The sequence below is a fragment of the Macrosteles quadrilineatus genome, unplaced genomic scaffold (assembly GCF_028750875.1).
Source record: "Macrosteles quadrilineatus isolate MER2022 unplaced genomic scaffold, UCM_ALF_1.0 Scaffold_1__1_contigs__length_201487025, whole genome shotgun sequence".
Classification (NCBI taxonomy): domain Eukaryota; kingdom Metazoa; phylum Arthropoda; class Insecta; order Hemiptera; family Cicadellidae; genus Macrosteles; species Macrosteles quadrilineatus.
The window spans coordinates 157,303,642-157,328,451 of NW_026542594.1; the positions used below are offsets into that span (position 1 = coordinate 157,303,642).

The 24,810-nt window shown below is 35.8% G+C and overlaps 1 protein-coding gene across 2 annotated transcripts in view; it reads left to right on the top strand.

Moving 5' to 3' along the window:
• Window positions 1-801: 801 nt before the first annotated feature.
• The window catches only part of LOC128988285 (THO complex subunit 3), a 34,014-nt gene continuing 10,005 nt past the window's right edge, over window positions 802-24,810 (top strand). For both annotated transcript variants that reach the window (XM_054409505.1, XM_054409506.1), the window contains exons 1-3: window positions 802-1,210; window positions 6,444-6,600; window positions 7,727-7,931. In XM_054409505.1, the coding sequence (XP_054265480.1) occupies window positions 1,010-1,210; window positions 6,444-6,600; window positions 7,727-7,931 (563 nt within the window). In that variant the 5' untranslated portion in view covers window positions 802-1,009. The remainder of the gene's footprint in view (window positions 1,211-6,443; window positions 6,601-7,726; window positions 7,932-24,810) is intronic.

Genomic DNA, 24,810 nt, shown 5'->3' on the forward strand with positions numbered 1-24,810 from the left:
ATAATGATAGTATCAATAAACAAATGCATATTAGTTATGTAAAGGAGACTTTGTCCTGACCGCACCAGCCTAACAGATGCGTTGGCCACTGGCAACAAGGTCTACCGGCAGCAAACACGACTACATCCCCTTCACCCGGTTCAGCTCGGACATTTCGCACCATCAATCGTAGGTCAGGTTAATGGTCGTAGACCTTGTTGGCCGCGGACCTTGGCGCGTCCCCATGATAGTTTAATTATATTTAATTCAAATTTAATCTACAAATTATACGTTTTGACAGCGACAGTGATACATATAACAATTTTCCGCGAACAGTTAGATAACATGGTGGAAGGAAAAAACATAGGTGTGCTATTCCCACATATTCTGACGTCACTCGGATTGCAAACAAAAGATCACCTGATTGTAACTGTCAAATTAGTATGTATTTGTTATGATTTGAAACAAAACAATAACAACCAAATCAAAACAAATACATATACTAATTTTACAGTTACAATCAGGTGATCTTTTGTTTGCAATCCGAGTGACGTCAGAATATGTGGGAATAGCACACCTATGTTTTTTCCTTCCACCATGGTTAGATAAGCTATGCTGATGCGCCGGTATGATCTGATCCACGATCCTCCGATCGGCCGTTCCTGGGACTTGCACTGGCAGTCTAGACGCTAGTCACGCCATCGGCACGGAGCGGTGGTGGGGGGTTTTCCGATCTGATCCAGGATCCAGTGATCCTCGTTGCTCGTTCCTCGGAGTTGCACTGGCAGTCTAGACGCTTATGTAAAGTTTTAGTCGAGTAAACCTAGTCACATTTTATTTACTTATTTCACATTACGAGTAGGCTATCCTACCTAGTCTAGTACTTCGTTTGTTCAGTAATCATTAACTTAACTCGTGCCTTATGGCATAGGCCTTAAATGAAGATGAAATCCAAATGAATATTTAGGCTTTTCGATTTAGCCTAATAGCCTAGTTGACTTTTTACTTTGATAGTTACCTACGATCCACAATGGGATTTGGTAAAGGAGGAATGTATCAATCTCGCCTAGAAGAGCTACAAAATCATTTTAAAACTAGAAACAAAATAAGGGAATATTCTGCCCATTCTTCAAAAGTGCATTCTGTTGGTTGGAGCTGTGATGGAAGGAGGTTAGCTTCAGGTTCTTTTGATAAATCAGTTACAATATTCTCGTTGGACAGGGATAGAATGGTGAGTAATAATCAAGTATCGATTACGTTAAGGCCAGGCGCACACAGGCGATTTTGAGCCGCGCAACAGTTGCCCGACTAATCAGGGGACTGTTGCGCAACCCACTCGGAGACTCTGAAGTCTAGCAACAGTTGAGCTGGAGTGCGCACACAGGCAACTTTTTAGTCGTGAATCTTAAGTTTTTAAGATGTAATTAGACATAACATTCGTTAACAGTACCGAATGGATTTCAATGATACAGCCGTAGTAGGCCTATGTGCTTTGTTGTTGAAGTTGTGATTTTTTATTTTATCCGCTTGTGTTAGGTTGTTCCAATCTTTATTAACTGCCAAGGACACTTCATCCCACAACTTCTTCTTCAAATTAATATCCGAACAGTCTTTCAATGACTTAAAATATAAAGGCGGCCTCTTGTCAACTTAATCAATTAATTGTTTGACATTCTCATCACGGAACTCGTATAAAAACTGTACCCAGTAATTTTCTAAAAACTTCACACAACAAAAAGAGAGCAAACACTAACTTAGTGACAGATCTGGCCACGAGTAGTTGAATTCCTTGGGCGAGACTAAACGACACAGCGACAATTTAGTTGCATGTGTGCGCATCCACACTTGGTTCAATGGATACCAAACCTGGAGCGACAGTCCCGCAACAATTGAGTCGCAGAGCAGTCGCTGGCAAATTGGGTTCGGGAACATCGGTTGCAACAGTTGCGCGACTGTCCCTAGACTGTTTCCTTGGTGTGCACACTCCAATTTAAAACAATGTTAAACATTTTATTTATTATTTATTTATTTATTGAACACCAACGGCAAACACCATTTTACATTAAGTAGTTACAAATAGGAAAATAGCTAAACAATATTTAAAACTAATTATTACATGGCAAAACAATGAGTATAGATGTTACAGAGAAATAACAATGTATAAAATATATAACAATAACAAAATATAACAATAAAAAAACATAACAATGAGTATATCAATAACAAGAATACAAACAAAATAGAACACAAAATTAACAAGAGAAAAATCAACAAAAGGAACAAAACAACAGTGCTTTTACGGGGTACCCTCAAGGATGCTGTCAGCTGCAGAACGCCGAACCACTCCCAAGGAGGCAGTAATAAGGTCAACAGAGCTGCTTATCACATTCCCGAGGCGCATAATCCGGGGAAAGGGACTGGATCTGGCGTAGTTGGTCCCAGTATGGTCAAGTTCAAATACACGCTGATGTCTCGTGATTCTCGAAGGAACATGGAAGTTTATCCTTTCCAGCAAGAAGGGGCAGTTGACTTGGTTATTTACCAGTTTGTAAAGAAAGGTCACATCAGCCACTCGCCTTCTGTTTTCAAGACTCGGAATGCCATACAAATTAGAGAGCTCGTCAACCCGGACATCACGAAAGTCAAGTCCAGCACGACATCCCAGGAACCTGATGAAGCGTCTTTGTACCGACTGAAGATGGTAAATATGGCCAAGATGGTATGGTGACCAAACCAAGGAAGCATACTCGAGTAGCTGCAGGATGAGAGACTTGTACAGGATAATACAGGCATGGTTGCTCAAGCCATGTCTAGCAGAGCGGAATACCAATCCGAGCATACGAGAGGCCCTGGTGCAGATTTGGTTTATGTGGGGTCCAAACTCGAAGGAGGAGTCAATTAGAACACCAAGATCCTTGATGGTATTGCATCTCTCAACCCGGTTACCATCAAGAGAGTAGTCAGCTAACACTGTATTTAATTTCCTGCTGAACGTGATCAATTTGGTTTTTGTGGGATTCACAGCCATGTCATTGGAGAGGCACCAGCCAAATACGTCATCAAGGGCGTCCTGCAAGGACTGGCAGTCATGATGGGATGCAACTTCAACGAGTAGCTTAATGTCATCCGCAAATAGAAGAAATGGGACTTTGATGACCTTCTTAATGTCATTAATAAAGATGGAAAACAAGAACGGTCCAAGATGAGACCCCTGAGGAACACCAGAACTTGCAGCGAAGAAAGAAGAGACTTCAGAACCAAGGCGTACAGCAAGCCGTCGATTGGTAAGGTAGCTCTTAAACCATTGTAGAATCCTTCCAGTGAACCCATAGCCTTGGAGCTTTGCAAGCAGATGGCTATGATTTATCTTGTCAAAAGCTTTACTAAAGTCAATGTAAATGGCATCAACTTGATTTCTTCGACCAAAGGCTTCCAACACCAGACACTGGAGGGATAAAAGATTCGTCACAATGGAGCGACCGGAGGTAAAGCCATGCTGCTCATCAATTATGATATGTTTAAATAAAGGCTGTACGATGTCTAAAATAAGCCCTTCAAAAACTTTACTGAGGACGGACTGGATTACTATGGGCCTGTAATTTGTAACATCACAACGATCACCGGCTTTGAAGATTGGAACCACATGACCATATTTCAGTGTGGAGGGAAATGTGCAGTTGGGCAACTGTTGCGCGACTCAAAATTGCATGTGTGCGCCTGGCCTAAGCCTCCTACCATTTTAGTTTGTTTCAAACTTAGCCTAAGTATGGCCCCATGAGAAATAGGCTAGGTCGTATAGGTGGACCTAGCCTAGTTCCCTATTGTCTCTTGTTTAAGCATATTCAAACTGCAATGTTCTTAACTTACAGTAGGCCTACAACCCATTTAATCTTTCACCTAAATGGGGCCAGGACCTTGCCTGGAACAATGAAAGGTAACTTATGCTATAAAAACTTTATTACCTACTGGCATTTTTTTATGCTTAAAAAATATTTTTGCTACAGTTGTCTGAAAGTTTGTACCTAGCATTTCTGCTAAAACCAATTTATCCCAGCCTAGGTTGTTGTACGAGCGCCATTCCTCCGGTAGTCGGACTCCTCGCTTAATCCAACCGTGCCATCGCCTATCGGTGATAATGTTATCTTTACCATGGTATATATTAATATCGTAATTTTTTTCCATGGTCTTGTGGACATCACCGTCTCACGCAATCGTGACAAACATCTTATGTACATAACTTATCCCCCTTGGACACAGAAACTAATTTCATTCCTCTTAGGTCCTTATGTTCAGATATAGCGAAAACATCATAAGCCGCTAGTTTTTGTCAAAGAAACAGTCAAGGAGCTACGGAATCAAGAATTCCTCTGTCTTGTTTCTTGCTGGCCCTGGTAGGATTAGCCACAAATCTTACCTCTCTCATCTCACCGAAATCACAGAAAACATAGGCTACTATAACCCAGAATGCCAACCGCATGGTAAAAAGCATTTAGTGTTTTGAGAGAGCGCTTTGCCTGTCAATCTGTAGGCAGCGCCACCAGCGTTGCTATGCACTCAGCATAGCAACTGATGACATACATACATGATACATGATCTCTCCGTCCGTAGTCCTTTGCCTTAAGGAATTGGACAGGTCAGGGTTAATACAAAGAATAACCAGCTTAATACTAATTTTTGTCACCGTCTAGGTAACTGTCTATGTCCTCTAAACTTAACTCTACTAGATATTTTTTTAATTCTGATTTGAATTTTGTTAAGCTCTGAATTTCAACCTGACTGATGTGTTTTATTACGTTTATCGTTTTAGTGTTAAAAATCAAAAGTAGTGATATACGTGGTGCATTATAAGAAGATTTTTTAAGTGATTTTGAAGGGCTGGTTGATGATCCTGAAGAAGTAGGTCGTGATATTGATGTAAGTTATCAGCCAGATTCCTATCTATGGTTATGCTATGCATTCTTAGCTAAACGCTATGTACCGAAATCCGTTTTTTGCCCATAACTTATTTATTTGCAAACCTACTTCCTTATATTATCATATACCTATTTGGAATCCTCATAAAATTCTGAACAAAGTGGCTATTTAAAAATATTTGTAGACCTATTTAAATTAGCCTATAACAATTTATTGAGCGCAAACATAATTTTTTAAATTTATTTTATAATTTTTGAGAAATGTTAACCCCACAAAAATTTTTGAACATTTTTTTTGTAATGTTTTATACGTTACATTGAAGCCCATAATTTTCCAAAGTATACTTTAAGTTTCTAAGATACATCTAGATAAAACCCTGCGATTGCACAATAAATGGGCGAACATTAAGACCAAAACTAGAGACACTTGGAGCCACACCTCATAATATTTTTAACCCATTGGCATACTTAGGCCTTATCATTTCTGTCTCGTCGCTCTGGCATTCCTAGACGGAACTGCTCCATCCTGGGACATTGCTACTTAATTTAGTCCTACATTAAATTCCAATGGATCGCAGCATTTGCTTGGTTAATAATATTTTTCTGTCTCTGCAATATAACTATTTTTAGTTTCTTTGGTTGCCTAACCTGTTTTGGAAAAAAATATTAGCCTACATGAGTAGGCCTAAACCACAAGTGAGTGTTTGGAGTTTGGAGGTTTGTTATGTTCTGTCTGTGACAAAATGCTGCGACTGTCTTACGATTGAGTGAAATAGTCTGGTATTGTAGTCTATTTAGTCTTGGTAGACCAATAAAACTTGGCAGGAAAGCGGCCCAGATGTTATTGGGAGACCAAAATCTAGCGGGAATTCAAACTCTGAAAGTGAATGATGACCAAATTTAAATTTGTGCACACAAGGACCGAAGAGGATAAATGATTGCAAACCGTAACCTCGTCTTTCTGAGGAGGAAGATAGTAAGTTTTAAGACAAATAAATATGAAAGTAGGGGCCTAATACCTAGTTGTTTTTGTAAGTCACTAAAGAAAAAAAAATTCTTGTATGTAATCAGATGCAATTTTATTGTGACAATGGGCTTATAGGTAAAATCACTAAACTAAAATTCCATGTAGGCTATCTATAATGTATAAAAATATCATATAGGCTATTTAAGAGTTTTTGTCAGACTTCTTATGTGTTTTTAAGGCTTGTGTGAGAGAGAGAGAGAACTTTATTACATAAGCATTTCGAGCTTAGAAATAGTGTCACAAAAGTAGGGATAAAATACATGTTTTTTGTGTGTTTTTTTTATGTCTTTGGCTTTTTAAAAAAAAGTGGCATTCTTCTACACTCTTATACATCGTGCTTCAAACTCTTCATTGTCCCTGGGTTGCAGGCATTGATGTCCATTGGGAGAAGGTTAAAAAGTCTGGACCCAGCATTGAATGGCTTCTTAGAGAATCTGGAGCTTTGGTGGACGGGAAGGTTGAAATTAGTTAAAATAAGTGGCAAATTAGTTGATCTGTATACTGTACTGATGTTTTTCTTTTAGAACAAAGAACACACGTTTCGCGGCCACACTGGAAGTGTTGACCAACTGTGTTGGCATGCATCCAACCCTGAGTTGCTTAGCACAGCTAGTGGTGATAAGACTGTTAGAATATGGGATGCCAGGGCCCAGAGGTCTGCAGCTACCATCAATACTAAAGGTCAGTATTACGGTACTGGTAATGACAGTGATTGGCTTACTCAGAACTCCCTGCAACCTAATATTTTGAGGATGGGTAGCTTTTCATTTCTAGAAGTCCTTAGAGCTTATAGGCCCGTAAAAGTACACAAGTCCCACGTCAACCAATTCTTGTTTCGTAAAGTATGAAATAGGCTAATGTAAAAAGTATAGGCCTACATATTATTTAATTATTAGAAGGAAATAGTCAGTAGAAAAGAAAATCGGCTGAAAAAAATGACTGAAAAGACCCCAAGCAAACTTCCTCCCATGTGGTACTGATGTTGGTACCTACTCTAGAACCTTGATAACAAGTCACTCTTGGGAATTGTCAAATAAGACTGTTGTGAAGGGTGACTTGTTATTGAGGTTTTACTGTATTACTAGGAGGGATCCAAGTTCGTAACAATGCCAGCAATGGAGCAATGTATTAGAGACCCTTTATTCCACAGACACAAGGAAGGTCTTATTCGTAGTGACGGTACCACCAAACACAAAAATGTTCTCTTTATGACTCGTCCACTATCATACATTCGTTTGCCAAATTTTGCCCTGACGATTTTAACTACTGCCAGAGGCCAGGTCCGCTTTTATAAACGGTCAGACTGGGCACATGCCCAGGGACGCCGGTGGCTGAGGGGCGCCTGGCAGGCACTGCACGTCCATCTACTGCCCGCACTAGGAAAAAAGGGGGGCACTGCTTTTGAGTTTGTCCAGGGCTCCATTGACCCTTAACGCGGCCTGGCCAGAGGCCCTCCAATTTACTCAAAATGGTCCACCATGTAGTTGATAAACACCTCTCAGAAACAAATTTACCAATCCATGATGATATGCTTGAAAAATCCAACTCCTCACTAATGAAATCTTAAGTCTTGACAAGAAAGTTTAAGGTGTTTGTAGCATGATGGCATACAATAAAACTATCTGTTTGACGGATAATTTACTGTGATCCATGGAGGAACCAGCCAACCGGGTATGCAACCTAGTCTTGGCAAAGAGTCATCATTCTAACATACACCCAAATACACATTAGTTAATTATAATAATTCTGTACATGTGTGGTGTTAATGGTGAGTCGTGACTGATTATTTCAATAATTTTCTTTCCAGGAGAAAACATAAATATAACCTGGGCACCTGATGGAAACACAATAGCCGTTGGCAATAAAGAAGATCTTGTCTCTTTTATTGATTCTCGAACACACAAAATCAAAACTGAGGAGCAGTTTAGTTTTGAAGTCAATGAAATTTCATGGAACAATCAGAGTTCCTTATTTTTTTTGACAAATGGACAAGGCTGCGTTCATATTTTGAGGTAGGCCTAAAGATATTTCTTTAAAATTAAACATAACCAAGAAAAGAATAACATTTCAGTTGCAAATATAATGTAATTAATTGTAATAAAAATAATAATCTACAACTGTACAAACCCATCATTCCCGGCCACCATTGGACCAACCCTAAGGCCGTAATACTAATATAGAACCGATAATATATGTTCTTAATAAAAATAATGTGTGAACAAATAAATATAGCAAGTTTCTTTTGGGGTTTTCTCGTAAAAATACACCTTTTTTTAAATTAGTAAAACATTTATTCGAAGAAAAAGTTGTATTTAATGATGTATTAGGATAGCACAGGTTGACTTGCTTGCCATCGCACCACATACAGCGCTATTGTACCTGTTGAAGATTTATGGTTGCAAAGGAACTATTAAGGTGACCAATAATTAATGTTGGTCACCTATATATTTCCTCCACAACCAGAAATATTTGTCCTCCAAATGGAAACCTATGTGGATACAGGACTTGCTGCAGAACAAAATCTACACATCAAGAGTCCTGACGTACCAAGGAGTCATCGCCATTGTCAGTGTTTGTTTTTATACAATTTGGCTTTTTCTCTTTGTAAGAATATGTTAAAGGTTTTTTTTTTAAATGTTAACAGTAAAACCTCACTAAATCGACAGTCTGTCTAACTCTACAGTCAACAGCTGACATGGCGCATGTCTAGCTGGCTTTGAATTATTAGTGCGTTCGACCGACTTTTCAAGCATCTTTTTCAGAACAATTATGAATAATTGTTGAATGTTCTACATTTCTTTAAGATTGTTTAATTTTTTGCGCTCATTTTTTAACCTATTTTAACCCTAGAGCTGGCAGTCATTTTACTCTGTAGTGGCAAGGGTTTGTTAGGCGCCGCGCAACCATTTTTTAAAACATATACAGGGTGTCTCAGACCACCCGGCCGGCTTGTATAGCTCCAATATGAAAGCAAATGGAAACCTAATTGCAACTGGAACCCCCTATTTTGACCCCAAGGAATTCAGCTAAATTATTTTCAACCCCAAAAAAGCACCCCAAAGGACAGATTTTGGGGGATGGGGGTGGTTTTTGGGAAATTTTCAAATGTAAAGGGGGGTCGTGTTATACCTCTTTTTAAAGGTCCTTTAGTCCTGAGTATTTTAGTGGAAAAAGATTTAAATTATCTTCATCCCTATTTACAGGGTGTTCAAAAACGTACAAAAAATAGACCTTTGAACTACTTTTCACTGTAAAGAGGTGGAATTTCGTGGGGGGTTCAAATTTTGATAACACTTTAATTAATAAATGAGCTTTCAAAAAACTCTGGTTTCAACCCTTTTGCTATCTTTTTACTTATGTTACACATTTTCAAACTTTTTTAAGTTTCAAAAGCTGTTATCTCAAAAATTTCAAATGGCAACATGGGTTTCATTACAAACCACATTGTAGCCCTTAAAATTTGCTATTTTAAGTTTTGTATTTAATGTTTTTTGGTATCTTCATTGGTTAAAGAGATATAGCAAAATTAGTGTATTTTAATTTTTTATTAAATGGTATTCAAAGTGTTTGCTGTTGTAAATGTACACCACTAGGTCTCAATTAAAACAAGATCTTGTCTAAAAAAATAAAATAGTACTCAGATTGTTGATCTTGGAAGATTGATAAAGGAAAGAACACAACTGCAAATATTCTTAGTTATTTTACAATTTCATGGCTCTAATAGTGCTTTGAATGAATAATTTGTTTGAATCAGCATTAATAGCCTACATACCGATGGACTTCTACAAATGCTTAAATTGCCTTCCATTTTGTTCCATGCAAACCCCAACTCTGTTTATGCACGTAGTACTTCTTCTCCACTATTATGGTACTATATTGCTATTTTACTACCGCAGGTGCATTCACCTCTTTTACAGATCCAGTAAGTTCCTTATAATTTGTTTTATCTTATCAAACGTGACCAGTTTCACGCACACGCTCATTGATTTCGTGATGATTTTTTTTATTTACCAGTAGCATTTATAGACAGTATTCATTCAAAGCAATTAGAACTTTGTAATTGTAAAATAACTAAGAATATTTGCAGTTGTGTTTTTTTTCCTTTATTAATCCTCCAAAGTTTAACAATCTGGGTAGTATTTTAATTTTTTAACATAATTAGTTTTAATTGAGACCTAGACGTGTACATTTACAACAGCAAACACTTTGAATACCATTTAATAAAAAATTAAAATACACTAATTTTGCTATATCTCTTTAACCAATGAAGATACCAAAAAACATTAAATACAAAACTTATAGCAAATTTTAAGGGCTACAATGTGGTTTGTAATGAAACCCATGTTGCCATTTGAAATTTTTGAGATAACAGCTTTTGAAACTTAAAAAAGTTTGAAAATGTGTAACATAAGTAAAAAGATAGCAAAAGGGTTGAAACCAGAGTTTTTTGAAAGCTCATTTATTAATTAAAGTGTTATCAAAATTTGAACCCCCCACGAAATTCCACCTCTTTACAGTGAAAAGTAGTTCAAAGGTCTATTTTTTGTACGTTTTTGAACACCCTGTAAATAGGGATGAAGATAATTTAAATCTTTTTCCACTAAAATACTCAGGACTAAAGGACCTTTAAAAAGAGGTATAACACGACCCCCCTTTACATTTGAAAATTTCCCAAAAACCACCCCCACCCCCCAAAATCTGTCCTTTGGGGTGCTTTTTTGGGGTTGAAAATAATTTAGCTGAATTCCTTGGGGTCAAAATAGGGGGTTCCAGTTGCAATTAGGTTTCCATTTGCTTTCATATTGGAGCTATACAAGCCGGCCGGGTGGTCTGAGACACCCTGTATAAATAACCCAGAAAACACATTATATTATATATAATTTTTTTCAGCAAAAAACAAGGAATAATATTATATAAATTTTAGATATGAAATTTTAATTTACAAAAAGATTTTTTAGTATATTTACTAAGCAGACACTTTTTTTATATATATGCATATATAATTCCGTAATATAACACAAATCAATGAACTCAAAAAAAATTTCAAAATATACAAATTGTGCAGAATTCTATGAGGAAAAGAATGATATATAATACATGTACCTTGTTTCTAAAAATAAAGTACATATAACAGTTTTTATTACCATATACATATTCGGTGTACAACCTACACTAGGCCTAGTACTTGAATTGCATGACTCCTCGCTACTTAGAATTGGAACTCACTAGATCGGTCACAGTAGTTACAATCATTCATCTTAAAGTAAAATCAACTCACATTTCAATAAAAAATAAAACTTATAACAAAAAAACACCGAAACTAACCAAACACAACACGAAATAAACAACAACAGACGCTGGTAATAAGCTATTGCGTTACTGTTTAAAGTTATTTTCCTAATTTACTGTTTCTAACAGCTGGTCTTATAACTTTTTTATATCATGTTTGTTTACTTTTTGTTCAGTTGAAGAAATACAGTCCACTAAGAAACATCTAGTTTTTCTCTCTTTATTATCTATCTACATCTATCTTTCAATCTAAGTTTATCCATCTACAGTATCTAAATTCTTTAAACAGTTACAATGACAATGTCGTCAGCTGACGCTTTATTTTCATAGAATTTTAAGTTTTCCCAAAGGCATATAAACAGTTGAAATGCACATCAATTAATTGACAGATTATTCATTTCTGAACCGAATAAATAATACTATATTAAGTGATTTTTTTTTCATTTTCGTGACAAAATCGGCAGTTTCCGTTGTAAATGGGCCCGATATCGAGCGCTGCCGTTTTGGCCGTGGCGTAAATCGCCCGATATCGGCCGCATGCCAGCTCGAGGGTTAATTTATAAAATGATTCTGCACATGTGGTGAACTATAATTTTGTCATATGTCATCATTAATTAACAAACAAAGCTAACCTCTCAAAACGACTTCCAGCTTGTTTTCAATTCTGCTAATGCAAATAAGTAGCTGTTTAGTAAGTGATTCAATCAATTTCGTCTGTTACGATTGTGTTACAGTACATTATACCATCGATATGTCAAGCAATCAGGCTGAAACCTTACCTAATAAATCAATCAATAAATAATTTCGTTGATACGAATCAAAATTCACAATATTGAGCTCAATATTGTTAACAGCTGATTTTTTTTCCCATAGAGAGTAAAAATGCTACTTAAGACCCGTAACACATGCATTAAAAACGGCTGTTTTTGCTGCAGTATGGTGAAAATTACATTTATTGTTATTAGTTATTACGTTACAATAAATTACAATTATTGCTAAATAATAAATACTGTACTTTATGTGCATTAAAATAGTTTTATTTTGCTTCCACAGTTACTCTTCAGTACGTATTAATAGTTTTGAGTTCAATTTATAAAGGTTTAGCATGTAAAAGTTAAGTTATAAAGGCCGTGATGTAACATCACTGTCATACCCCAACACCTTAGTGTCTCAGACTTTTTCGAATATCACCTTCATAACTCTAACCTCACTTGCTTGAAAAACTTAATTCAAATTTTTATCATACGGCTTCAGATTCTAGATATTGAGGTCAACTGTATTAATTTTGTGTTGTCATTATGCCTCTGATATATTTGAATTAATGTGGGCAAAATGAAAAAGTAAAACCTTTCTGCCAACTTGTATAAGTTATGAAATAGGCATAACCAGTAAATACCCCCGCCGCAGCAAACCTGCAGACTTAGCGAATTTCCATCTGCCTGATTGGATTTAAACTAAAATGTCTCCTTAAAATATCACATTTATTCCCTATTTTAACAGAATTAGTTTAATGAGTACTTAGGTTTGCTGCAACAAAACAAGTTTTCCTGTAAACAAGTTTTTTTAATGTAAAATATTAAAAGGTACTGTGGTTTAGTAAGAAATGAATGTATTTTCCAAATTTGATCAAAATATGTTCATAAACAAGCAAACTACAACAGTTGACTTATTCTCCATAAGAATAACATGGGAATTTTAAAATTACAATTTCTTTGAATTTTCTCCGTAACAATTAGGCGCATAATAACGCTTCAATATACTAAATTATTTGTTTTTTTAAGCTCTACAAAATGGTTTAAAAATAAATTGTGAAATTTTGTGTTTTTAGGGTCAAAAATGGGAAAAACCTATTTTTACCCCATAAAACCCCCCATAAACCCCCGTTCCCATAGTCCGATCATGCTGGTTCGCGAACTCATTCAAGTTTATCCCGCCTTACACCTTCAAACCAAATTTTATCAAAATCGGACAAAAATTACTCAAGTTATCGTGCGGATGGACACATATATATATATATATATCTCTATATATAGATATATAAAAATTTGAACGAATGGTGTTTTTGGCCTCTGGGGACATCAAAATGAAAAAGTAAATCGGTCCCGGGCTTAGGTCTTACCATGAGACCTACGGTAATAGCTACTTCCCTATAGGGAAATTCGCTAAAAGGATGATAGCAACAATTTGGTACTTAAGGGGGGGCCAAATCGAACCACTCGGCTTGGTTTTTTATTTTTAAATATACAGGGATTAAATGGGAAAAAAATTGTTTTAGAAAGTTTTTTAACTAGGGTAAATGAAGTTGATTTTATTTGCTTGTCCGAGCACTGGCTCAACCAAAATGAAATTATGAATTCATTTCCAGATGGATATCACTGTGTTAGCGCTTTTTGTAGAGAAGAACGTATAAGGGGAGGCACTGTTATTTTTGTAAAAAACCATTTTATTCCTAAACTTTTAGATATTAATATTTTTTGTGTTGAGTTACATTTTGAAGCCTCAGCAGTTATTATTGAGAGCCATAAATTAATTATTGTGTCAATTTATCATTCTCCCTCTGGTGATGCTGATATTTTTAGATAAGTTGGATGGTCTGTTGTTATTTTTATCTCAGTGGCTTAATTATACAGTGGTTGTGGGTGGAGATGTAAATAATAAGTTTAATGTCAATAAGGATGTAAAAACTGTAAAAGGATTTCTCAATATTTTAAGGCAAAATAACTTTTTCTGTTTGAACTCAGCTGCAACCCGTGGCAATAACTGTTTGGATAACGTCTTTATTAACTGTTCAAGGCAACGAGTTGGTCCGTGTAAAATCTTTGACTTTCCCTTTTCGGATCATGATGGTTTAAGTTTTAAACTTCATTGTACAGAAATCTATAACAAGACTAGTAACAATGTTCCTAATAGATTTAATTTAGTCCTACCCAGTAATGTTATACCTGATTTGACAAGTAGCCTAACTGCTTTTGATTGGAAATGTTTCCTAATGAGTCTTGCACACTTGGATGCAAACCTTATTTTTAATGCAGTTTTTGAGGTAGTACTAGGGAAATTAGATTATTTTCAGATTTTAAAGAGAGTTAGACCTAGTAATGGGAAAAAATCAATCAATGAATGGTATACAAAAAACCTTGCAAAAATGAAAGACAGATTATTATTTTTAGGCAAACTGAAAACACCAGAGGCTAATGTTCAGTTGAAAATTTTGAAAGCACAATATAAAGATGCTATTCATGAGGCTAAGCTTAACTTTAACGTAAATAAAATTGAAAGGAGTAAAAACAAGTGTAAGGCTGCATGGCAAATAATTAACATTAATAGGCCTAATAGTAATTTGTTAAGTAAGAATCAGGAAGTCAATATACATCCCCATGTATTTAATGAATATTTTATTAATTCAGTAAAAGATATTAAGAAACAAATAGATAACCCCTGTATTAGTGTAAGAGACTTAGTGCATAAGGTAAATATTAATCATAAGGTTTGTGGGGAATTTATGTTAATTAGAAAGCAATGTGGACTGTATTATAGTAATTTTGAATTGGATACACTAACCTTTTGTTATTAAACTGATGCGTAGACTGGGGGCCCCCTTTGATGAATCCTGAAATGCTATAATGTTGATAAGTTCACTTTTTCACACTATATGATGTTAAAAAACACTTCAATTGTCTTTATAATAAGTTATAAGCCAGCGGTAAATATTTATGTTGGTAAAGAGGTTTATGGTATTTGAAAATGTAGGAGAAAAGGCATGTTAAGTCCTCATAGCAACAGGACTTGCCCAAGAGTGTGCCACTACTCTACTGAAGGAAGGAGTTGGTCATGTGATACATATCAGTGACCAATCAGAGAGCTAGTCTTGAAACCATTGGGGTTTGAAGATACTGATGCACTCTATGAGGAAAACATTTAACTATTTGAAATGGTATTTAAATGGAGATTGTGGTGAAATCAGTTACATATTATTAGAGTGCATTAAAATTAAAAATTAATATAAGAATACTTAGAACAAAACAGTATATATATTTGACATACCGGCCCCCTTGAACCGATCCGGTTCAACAGAAAAACAAGAACCATGCATGATTGAAATATGAGGAATAAAAATAAGGAAGGGGGTTGGTAGCCAGAGTTATGTTTAGGGGTCTGCGGGTCCCCGATTTTTTCGGGTCGGGTCGGGCCAGGAAGGCCCGAGAGAACGGGTCGGGTCAAAGATTTGTTCGGGCCAAGATCGGGTCGGGCCAAAAAAATAATTATTAGGCTATTTTTAAAGTTATAATAAGTAATTTTCAAAGAAACACTCTTATATACATTATTACAAAGGAATTAAAATGTAAAAATTAGAATTAAATATTAAGTTTGCTCACGTTTAAGAACAAAGACACAACAGAGCAATTATTGCCTTACTGTCACTAGCCAGAGCCAGTCGTCTACTGACAAAACAAAAGCCGTGACGCAACAGTGCAAAGAAAACGAAGTCAAAAGAAAGACTATTTATCCAGAGGTACCAGTTTAATTATTTATTGTTTATTCCATACCTAGTTTAAATTATATTTTAGTATTTTATTTACATAATAAATTATAAACAAAAGAAATATCTGATATAGTGTACAGATCTGTATCTTGTTCTTTTATTTTCCTATTGTCCTTTTTGTCATTCAGTAACAAAACAAAACAACACTTCTGATCGTCTGGTTCGGCATTTTATGGTCACCATTTAATTTTTTTTTTAAGTATCAAGTATCAACAAGTCTACAAAGAGGTTAGGCCTAAATATTTTATAATTTTATGAAAGTTTTCATCAGTAAAATTATTTTTTTCTTAAGTTAGATTGAGTTTCAAAAAAGATATTTCTAAGATCCAATACAATATTTACAAGACACAAACTACCATGAATTAATTTCTTTGGAAATTATCTGTAACAGTTTTATATTTTTGAATAAAGAAAATATATCTTTTTGTCTCTACTTCCTTGTTTTGTTACTTGTATTTTGTCAGCAATTGGAACAACCGGGTGGTGTAATAGGGGCGGGGGAGGGGGAGGGTCTATGACCTTGAGTGTCCCCGGGCCTGGCTCTGGTTGTGTAAGAGGGGCGGGGAGGGGAGGGGGAGGGTCTGTAACCTTGAGTGTCCCCGGGCCCGGCTATGAGAGTGATTCATGGTTTTTTGTTTACATTCTACTACCCTTCCTTCGAGAAAAAGACCCTACAGTTTCAAAAACATTGACTTACAGTATAAAAACATTGAGTTGTGTTGCTAATTAGGGCACTATAATGTCTCTGCTGTCTGCTTATGTTGCCAAATTAGCATTTAACTTTCTTTTCTCTTGATTTAATATAATTTTCTATATATTAAGAGTTCCTTTTCGGGTACCTAATAATTGTGATATTGTTTGACTTGAGTTTATGGATTTTTAATTCTTTTCATTTATTAGCTAAAATCAGTTGTTTTAGGATTTTAATCTCTTGCAATACCTATAACTGTGCCTATAACTGTGTATCTATTACTGTGTATGACATGATATGCAATTTTTACAGTCTTTACTATAACTATACCATAAACAATGTATGTGTGTTATTTGTTGTTTTAGAGTTTTATAGTAAATTAGTTTACACAATATCTTTTCTTCAATGAGTTCTCCACTTGTCATTTTGCTTAGTCTATTACTATTTTAGGCCCTATAAAAAATAATTCCTATGTAAAGCTGTAGGCATACTAATGCCAATAATAGATAATTCTTTATTTATGATGATGTAACTAATAATGCTATTGTAAGTGTGAGAGGAGGTTAGGAGGCAGGGAATGAATGATTCATATTGCATGGTGGAAACATAGAATTTTTATTTTCTTCTTGCTTGCAGTCTTGAAGCCACAGGCCCTAAACTTGTGATAAGGTTAATTGATTTGTTTATGATCCATTTACATTAAGTTCCATTACAAACTTGTTGTAATATAGCTGTTTAGATATTTCAATAGTTATGAAAATGGGAAAGAATGGCTTGATAAAAAAAATTATTTTCTTCTTTCTTGCAGTTGAGGCAACTCCTAAGCTGTAAATAAGTTATGAACATGAAATAATATACATAAATACAATCTTTTTCCATATGTTATTTTCAAGTAATATTATAAACACAGATAGGAGTTAAAAAAAGAAAAAAAATCCGGTTATTAATAATTTTTGGCCCGACCCGATTTTGGCCCGAAACCCGAGGACCAAAATTATTGGCCCGACCCGACCCGACCCGAACCAAAAAAGTCTGACCCGCAGACCCCTAGTTATGTTAGGTTAGTTTATAGGAAGGCGGGAAACCTTAACTACAGGTCGTGTTAAGGTTTTTGTAGTTGTCTTGATTTGAACGACTCTTACAGTGCCATCTTGACCAGGAGAGGCTGAGATGATTCGACCAAGCATCCAAGCAAGAGGTGGAGTATTGTCTTCATGAATGATTACTAAGTCTCCGATCTTGAGGTTTTCTTCTGGAGTAATCCACTTAGATCGTTCTTGGAGGGTCTGCAGATACTCTCTATGCCATCTGTTCCATATGTGTTGAGCAAATGCGTGCACAAGTTTCCACCGTTTCAGGCGATTTACAGAGATATCCGTGAGATGAGGTTCTATTAGAGACGTCAGAGGTCCTCCTGTCAGGAAGTGTCCTGGAGTTAATGCTTCAAGGTCAGATGGGTCTGCAGAGAGTGGTGTAATAGGCCTTGAATTTAACATTGACTCAACACGAGCAATCAGTGTTAGAAACTCTTCATAGGTAAGGATTTGTGTACCTACCTCTTCAAGTGGTATTTGGCACTTTTTATTGCCTGCTCCCACAAGCCTCCTTGGTGTGGAGCTCGAGGTGGTATGAAATGGAAAGTTATTTTGTTGTTCTGGGCAAACCGTTGTGTTTGGGTAGAACATGTTTTCTTAGCTTGAAGCGATTTGATCTCATTTGCAAAGCATTCCTTTTGCACACACCAACATATGCAATTTGTTGCACTTTCAAATTCCTGTTTGGTTAAATGAGTGGTTATTTTTGCCTTTAGCTTTAGACATTTAATAAAACGAAGAACATAAGCCATAACGTTTACAAGTTTAGACCATGAGGAATATTTACTTAAAAAATGTAGTTTAGAGTCATCAGTTGATGTTATGAGGTTGAATGTCTCTGATTTCAGTTCATTAAGAGATTCTTCAGGATCTGGGGAAAGTTTAGTTTGTGGCCATGTAATTGAGTCCCATTTAAGCCACTTAGGTCCTGACCACCAGAGCTCATGATTCATTAAAGCGGATGGTGTTAGGCCACGAGAGGCGCAATCAGCAGGGTTCTCTGCTGAGGAAACGTGTCTCCATATGCATGAAGGAGTAAGCTCTTGTATCTGAGCTACTCTATTTGCTACAAATAGTTTTAGCTTGTAAGATGGGGTGTGGATCCATGACAGAGCAATCATAGAATCTGACCACGCATTGATAGCTGTAATATGGTACTGTTTATCAAACTTATTGATGCAATAGTGAAGCAACTTGGCAAGTAAATGAGCGCCGCATAGTTCAAGCCTAGGTATTGTAGTGCGTTTAAGCGGAGCTACCTTTGATTTTGCAATCAACAAATGAGTTGAAACATTGTGATCAGAATCTTCTAACCTTAAAAAGACACATGAAGCATAGCCTGATTCACTAGCGTCTGAAAAGCCGTGTAATTGTATATTACTGGCGTTTACCATGGGAAGGTAGCGAGGTATTTTTAGATTGTCAATTTCTGAGAGCTCACTGATAAATTGAGACCATTTCTCAGAAAGTGTCTCAGGAAGCTGAGTATCCCATTCTAACCCTAAACACCAAATGTGCTGCATTAATGCCTTTGCCCAAAAAACCAGCGGACAAATTAGCCCCATGGGGTCATAAATCTGAGCAATAAAAGAAAGAAGTGCTCTCTTTGTATGTACTCCTAAGGGTTTGGGTATAGCATAAGAAAATTTGTCTGTTTGTGGTATCCATTTTAAGCCAAGGACACTGTGACAAGGTTGATCAGTGCTTCGAAGCATGAGGGGAGTTTCACGATGATCCAGCGGAACATTTTCAAGAAGTTTTTCATTATTAGAAGACCATTTTCGTAGCTGAAATCCTCCTTTGAGTAGTAAATCGATAACATCTTGCTGTAAGTCAAGGGCTTCATTTAAAGTGTCACAACCTAACAAAGCGTCATCAACATAGATTTGATCTTGCAGAGCTTTGGCTGCTAGCGGATGGTTATCACCTTCATCGGCCATTAGCTGTTGGATAACACGATTGGCTAAATATGGACTTGAACTCATGCCGTATGTAACCGTGGTTAACTGATACACTTTGATCGGATGAGAGGGCTCTTTTCTCCAGTAAATCAATTGAAATTTTCTATCATCTTCATGAATTAATATCTGCCTAAACATTTGTTTTATGTCACATGTGAAGACATATTTATGTTGTCGAAAGCGAAAAATTATATCAGTGGGATCGTTATGCAGTTTTGGGCCTTGGTGTTGTAAGCTGTTAAGCGAGATTCCAGTAGAAGTTGGGACCGAACTGTTAAAAACCACTCTTAGCTTGTCTCCTTTAAAAACACCATGATGAGGTAGGAAGAAGTGAGGTTCGTCTGAGGGCGGAATTGATTCACAAATTTCCATATGACCAGAAGTCTCATAATCTTGCATGAATTCAACATATTTCATCTTGAAGTCTGGTTGAGCAGCAAATTTATTTTCAAGTGAGTTAAACATACGTTTAGCTACAGGTGCTGAAAGACCCAATTTCTGAGGGGATTCCTTAAACGGTAAACGACAGATATATCTACCGGTATTGTCACGTGAGTGTGAGTTTAGGAAATGTTTTTCACACTCTGCATCAGTTGGCGAAATTTTCAAAGTTTGAGGCGGTTCTTCAATTGACCAGAATCGTTGAAGAGTAGCATGAAGATCTAAGTCGTTAGTTGAGAGAAGAGTGGATATTCCACTAAATTGAAGCGGTTGATTGGAGGGAGCAATAGGTGCGGCACCAAGCACAACAAAACCAAAAATTGTTCTCATAATGAAGGGTAAATTTTCTCCCATACTTACAGGCGGCTCAAGTAAAGTTTGAGGGAATAGATCCGCTCCTATCAATAAATCAATGGGACCTGGCAAGTCAAAGGTTGGATCGGCTAGCATGTATTTTTTCAGTTGAGCTTTGATGAAGGGTGAGAGTTGAACTCGAGGCAGGTTACTTGTAATCTGATCAAGAATAAGAACAGGATGAGAAGAGGCCAAATTTGACCCACTGAGGGAAGAGATATTCAGATGTGTGAAACCTTTAGGCTTTATGTTAGCCACAGAAATTCCTTTGATATCAGGGACGCCAACAGCAGAGCGTTTTACATTTAATATATTTGCACAACTTTCTGAAATAAGTGTGGTTTGTGAGGCGCTATCCAAAACAGCACGCAAAACGAGACCGTTTCCTTTGTGAGTAGAAACTTTCACTAAAGCGGTTGCAAGCAATACAGTATTATTCTGAGTACGAGCCAAACCCATAAGAGTATTCGATTGATTGACATGATCAGGGGACTTAACATTACTTGTACAGGGATCAGTGTTTGCTTCATTCAATCTTGTTTGAGCCTGGTCAAAATGCAGGAGAGTATGATGTCGTTTTGAGCAAGTAAGACAAGTCTGTTTAGATTTACATATTTTAGGTTTGTGCATACCAAAACAGTTTACACATAAGTCTTTACTCTTAATGAAGTCAAACCTGTCTTTAGTATTAATGCCCCCAAATTTAGGACATTTGAATACTATGTGAGTAGTAGCGGAGCAATAAATACATTTAAGCATTCGATCTTTGTCGTTAGACGACAACAATACAACATTAGCCCTATTAGTTTTAGCCTTATTCGCAAAATTAGATTTGATTGGGTGGTTGCTCTTATTTTCATTTGGTGAAAATGTTTTGTTCGAAACAGAAGCTAACTCCGCAGCCTCCTCTTGTGTACATTTATTTTCCAAGAAAAGAATTAATTCATTGATAGTAGGGACCTTTTTTGAGTCATTACGTGAGTGCTCAAACTTAGTGCGGAGAGCAGAATCAAATTTACGCAAAATATGCGTTGTCAAAAGCAAACTTTCATTAGCAATATCATGACCAAGAGTTTTTAAGGCCTGGTAGTTTTCATTGTAAACTGAGAGAAATTTCCGCAATTGTTTGACAGTAGGCCTAGTAAGTTGAGGTAAATCTAAGATATTGTTAGTATGAAGAGTGATTAGCAACCTTGTATTGTGGTATCTATCTATCAGAGATTGCCATGCTATAGCATAGTTCGAAGCGTTAAGAGGCAAAGATTTCACCAAACTCAATGGCTCATCTGAGAGACAGAATAGCAAATATGTAAATTTTTCTATGTTACTGAGTGACTCATTAGTATGAACTGCATTTTCAAATATGCTATGAAACGACATCCACTGGTCTGGTTGACCAGAGAATTTACCTAAATCCAATGAAGGCAATTTTATTGTCGGAGGTACAGCCACAGCTTGTGCTGTTGAACTAGCGGTGGACTGATTCAATTGCTCAGATACTGCAGGTGTAGGTATTAATGTGCTACATAAGCTACTAATATTTATGTACAGGTCAGATATTTTATCTTGAAGTTCGGTTACCTTTTCATCTACGATGTCTTCAGGTAGGGGAGTTGTAGAGAACAACTTATTAACAATTTTTTCAAATTCTGCATGTTTTTGAGAAGCTGCAGTTGAAAGTAACTTTATTCTATTTATTTGTTGATCATTTAAAGATTCAAGGGCTTGAACAGTACTTAATGTTGTAACTTGCTTGTCAATACTACTAAGTCTTTGTTCAATAAGTTGACTTTGCTTGACAAAAGATAAAAATCTCATTTTGGAATAGAATAGTCAAACACACAATAAAACTCAAAAGGTCTGTATAAACTCCACCTTGGAATTTATAAATTAAAGTTATTTCTTCACTAGAAATTTCAATAACTTATTTTGCAAAGTATTTGCAATATAAAATCACACTAAATTATTTACATTTTAATTTTCTTTCCAGAAGTTCCAGAAGTATCATTTAATACAATAATGATCAATCGACAATATTACTGTACAAAGCAATCAGCTGTTTTCGTGATAGATGAGAATCAATAACATTTGTAGATAATCAGAACAAGGAAAGGAAGGATAATTATTTCTGGCTACACAATGAATATCCTGGAATGCAAACAGAATACTGAGAGGGGAAGGGGGGTATGTCTGCTAGAGATAAGGCTCATGAAATGGCTGAGATATAATCATGAATATTTAAAATTGGACATGAAACTAGACTTTCACTTTTGTGCATGTTTGGAAATGAAATATGAAAAATCATCAAACTTAAATATGTTTGATTTTGAAAATATATAGTACAATGTCCTATGATTTAAAAAAATCAATAAAACAACACTGGCTTATTTAATAAATGTTCACAAATTATAAAAATGTGTTTGTGATAAAATAAAAAATGTATTTCACAATGAAATTAAATCTTAACAATTCTTTAAATATTTCCAACGCACTGAGTTTATCCATCCGGCTCGAAGGACCAAAAATGTGGGGAATTTATGTTAATTAGAAAGCAATGTGGACTGTATTATAGTAATTTTGAATTGGATACACTAACCTTTTGTTATTAAACTGATGCGTAGACTGGGGGCCCCCTTTGATGAATCCTGAAATGCTATAATGTTGATAAGTTCACTTTTTCACACTATATGATGTTAAAAAACACTTCAATTGTCTTTATAATAAGTTATAAGCCAGCGGTAAATATTTATGTTGGTAAAGAGGTTTATGGTATTTGAAAATGTAGGAGAAAAGGCATGTTAAGTCCTCATAGCAACAGGACTTGCCCAAGAGTGTGCCACTACTCTACTGAAGGAAGGAGTTGGTCATGTGATACATATCAGTGACCAATCAGAGAGCTAGTCTTGAAACCATTGGGGTTTGAAGATACTGATGCACTCTATGAGGAAAACATTTAACTATTTGAAATGGTATTTAAATGGAGATTGTGGTGAAATCAGTTACATATTATTAGAGTGCATTAAAATTAAAAATTAATATAAGAATACTTAGAACAAAACAGTATATATATTTGACAAGGTTTTTGAATGGAAGTTAATCTCACCCAGTGATGTTATTAATGCTGCAAAGAGGATGAAAAACACAAAAAGTAAAGATATTTATAATTTATCTAATGATCTGGTTAAAAATATAATTCACAGTATTGCTCAACCGTTATCTTTTAGCTTTAACCAATGTCTGCAGGAAGGTATTTTTCCTAGTAAATTAAAAATCTCAAAAATATGTCCAATTTATAAGAAAGGCGCAAAAGACAAACCTGAAAGCTATCGACCTGTGTCGCTGATTCCAATTGTTGGTAAACTCTTTGAAATGTTGGTTTATGATCAAGTTAGTTATTTTTTAGAAGACAATAACTTTCTCAATTTTTCTCAATTTGGTTTTCGGAAAGGAAAATCTACTATCGATGCTGTGGATCGGCTCGTAAGAGAAGTGCTCATGACTTTTGAGAACAAAGCCTATGCTCAGGTCACTATGTGTGATCTGAGAAAGGCTTTTGATTGTGTTGACCATGATGATCTTTTATTAAAACTTAACTACTACGGGTTTTCTGGTAATTCATTAACTTTTTTTGAATCTTATCTTAAAAACAGACTTCAAACTGTCTCAGTTAATGGTGAACATTCCAAGGAAATCTTGGTTCAATACGGAGTCCCACAGGGATCTGTTTTAGGACCCCTGCTGTTCTTAATTAGTATTAATGATCTTCCTAGCTCTGTTCGTACAAAGTCTCTGTTATATGCTGATGATACCACTTTTGTAGACATTTCTGATGACTTTGTTCATCTCAATTTACTTGCCCAGACAACTTTGAAAGACGCTGCAACTTGGTTTAAAGCAAATGGATTTTTACTTAACAATCAAAAAACTCAAAAAATGTTATTTACATTAAGAACTGTAGATGGTGTAATTACTGATGATTTGGTCTCAAATGCAAAGTTTTTAGGAATTTATATTGATGACAAGTTAAACTGGCAACCACATATTGAGAGCACATATCTTGTAGACTTTCACGAGTTATCTATCTTTTAAAACGATTGACAATGTGCGTTCCAAGTCATTATCTAAAAACAGCTTACTTTGCCTATTTTCAATCTATTCTTAGATATGGTCTGATTTTGTTTGGCAACTGTGCTAAAATTGATGACATTCTTATCCTTCAGAAGAAGGCAATTAGAGTTATGACCAAGTCAGATGAAAGTGCTCATTGCAGGCCTTTATTTATTCAGTTGGAAATACAAACCATTATCAACCTTTACATTTTTGAACTTGTATCTTATATACTAAAAAATCAGGATCTTGTTACACTCACTGGGGATATGCACAGTTACAACACTCGTAATAGGGATAAAGCAGTAATTGAGTACAATAGGCTCAGCAAATCACTGTCTAGTCATGTAGTACTATCCCTTAAGGTATATAATAAAGTAATTAATCTTAGTAAGAAATATACTGTTAAAGTTT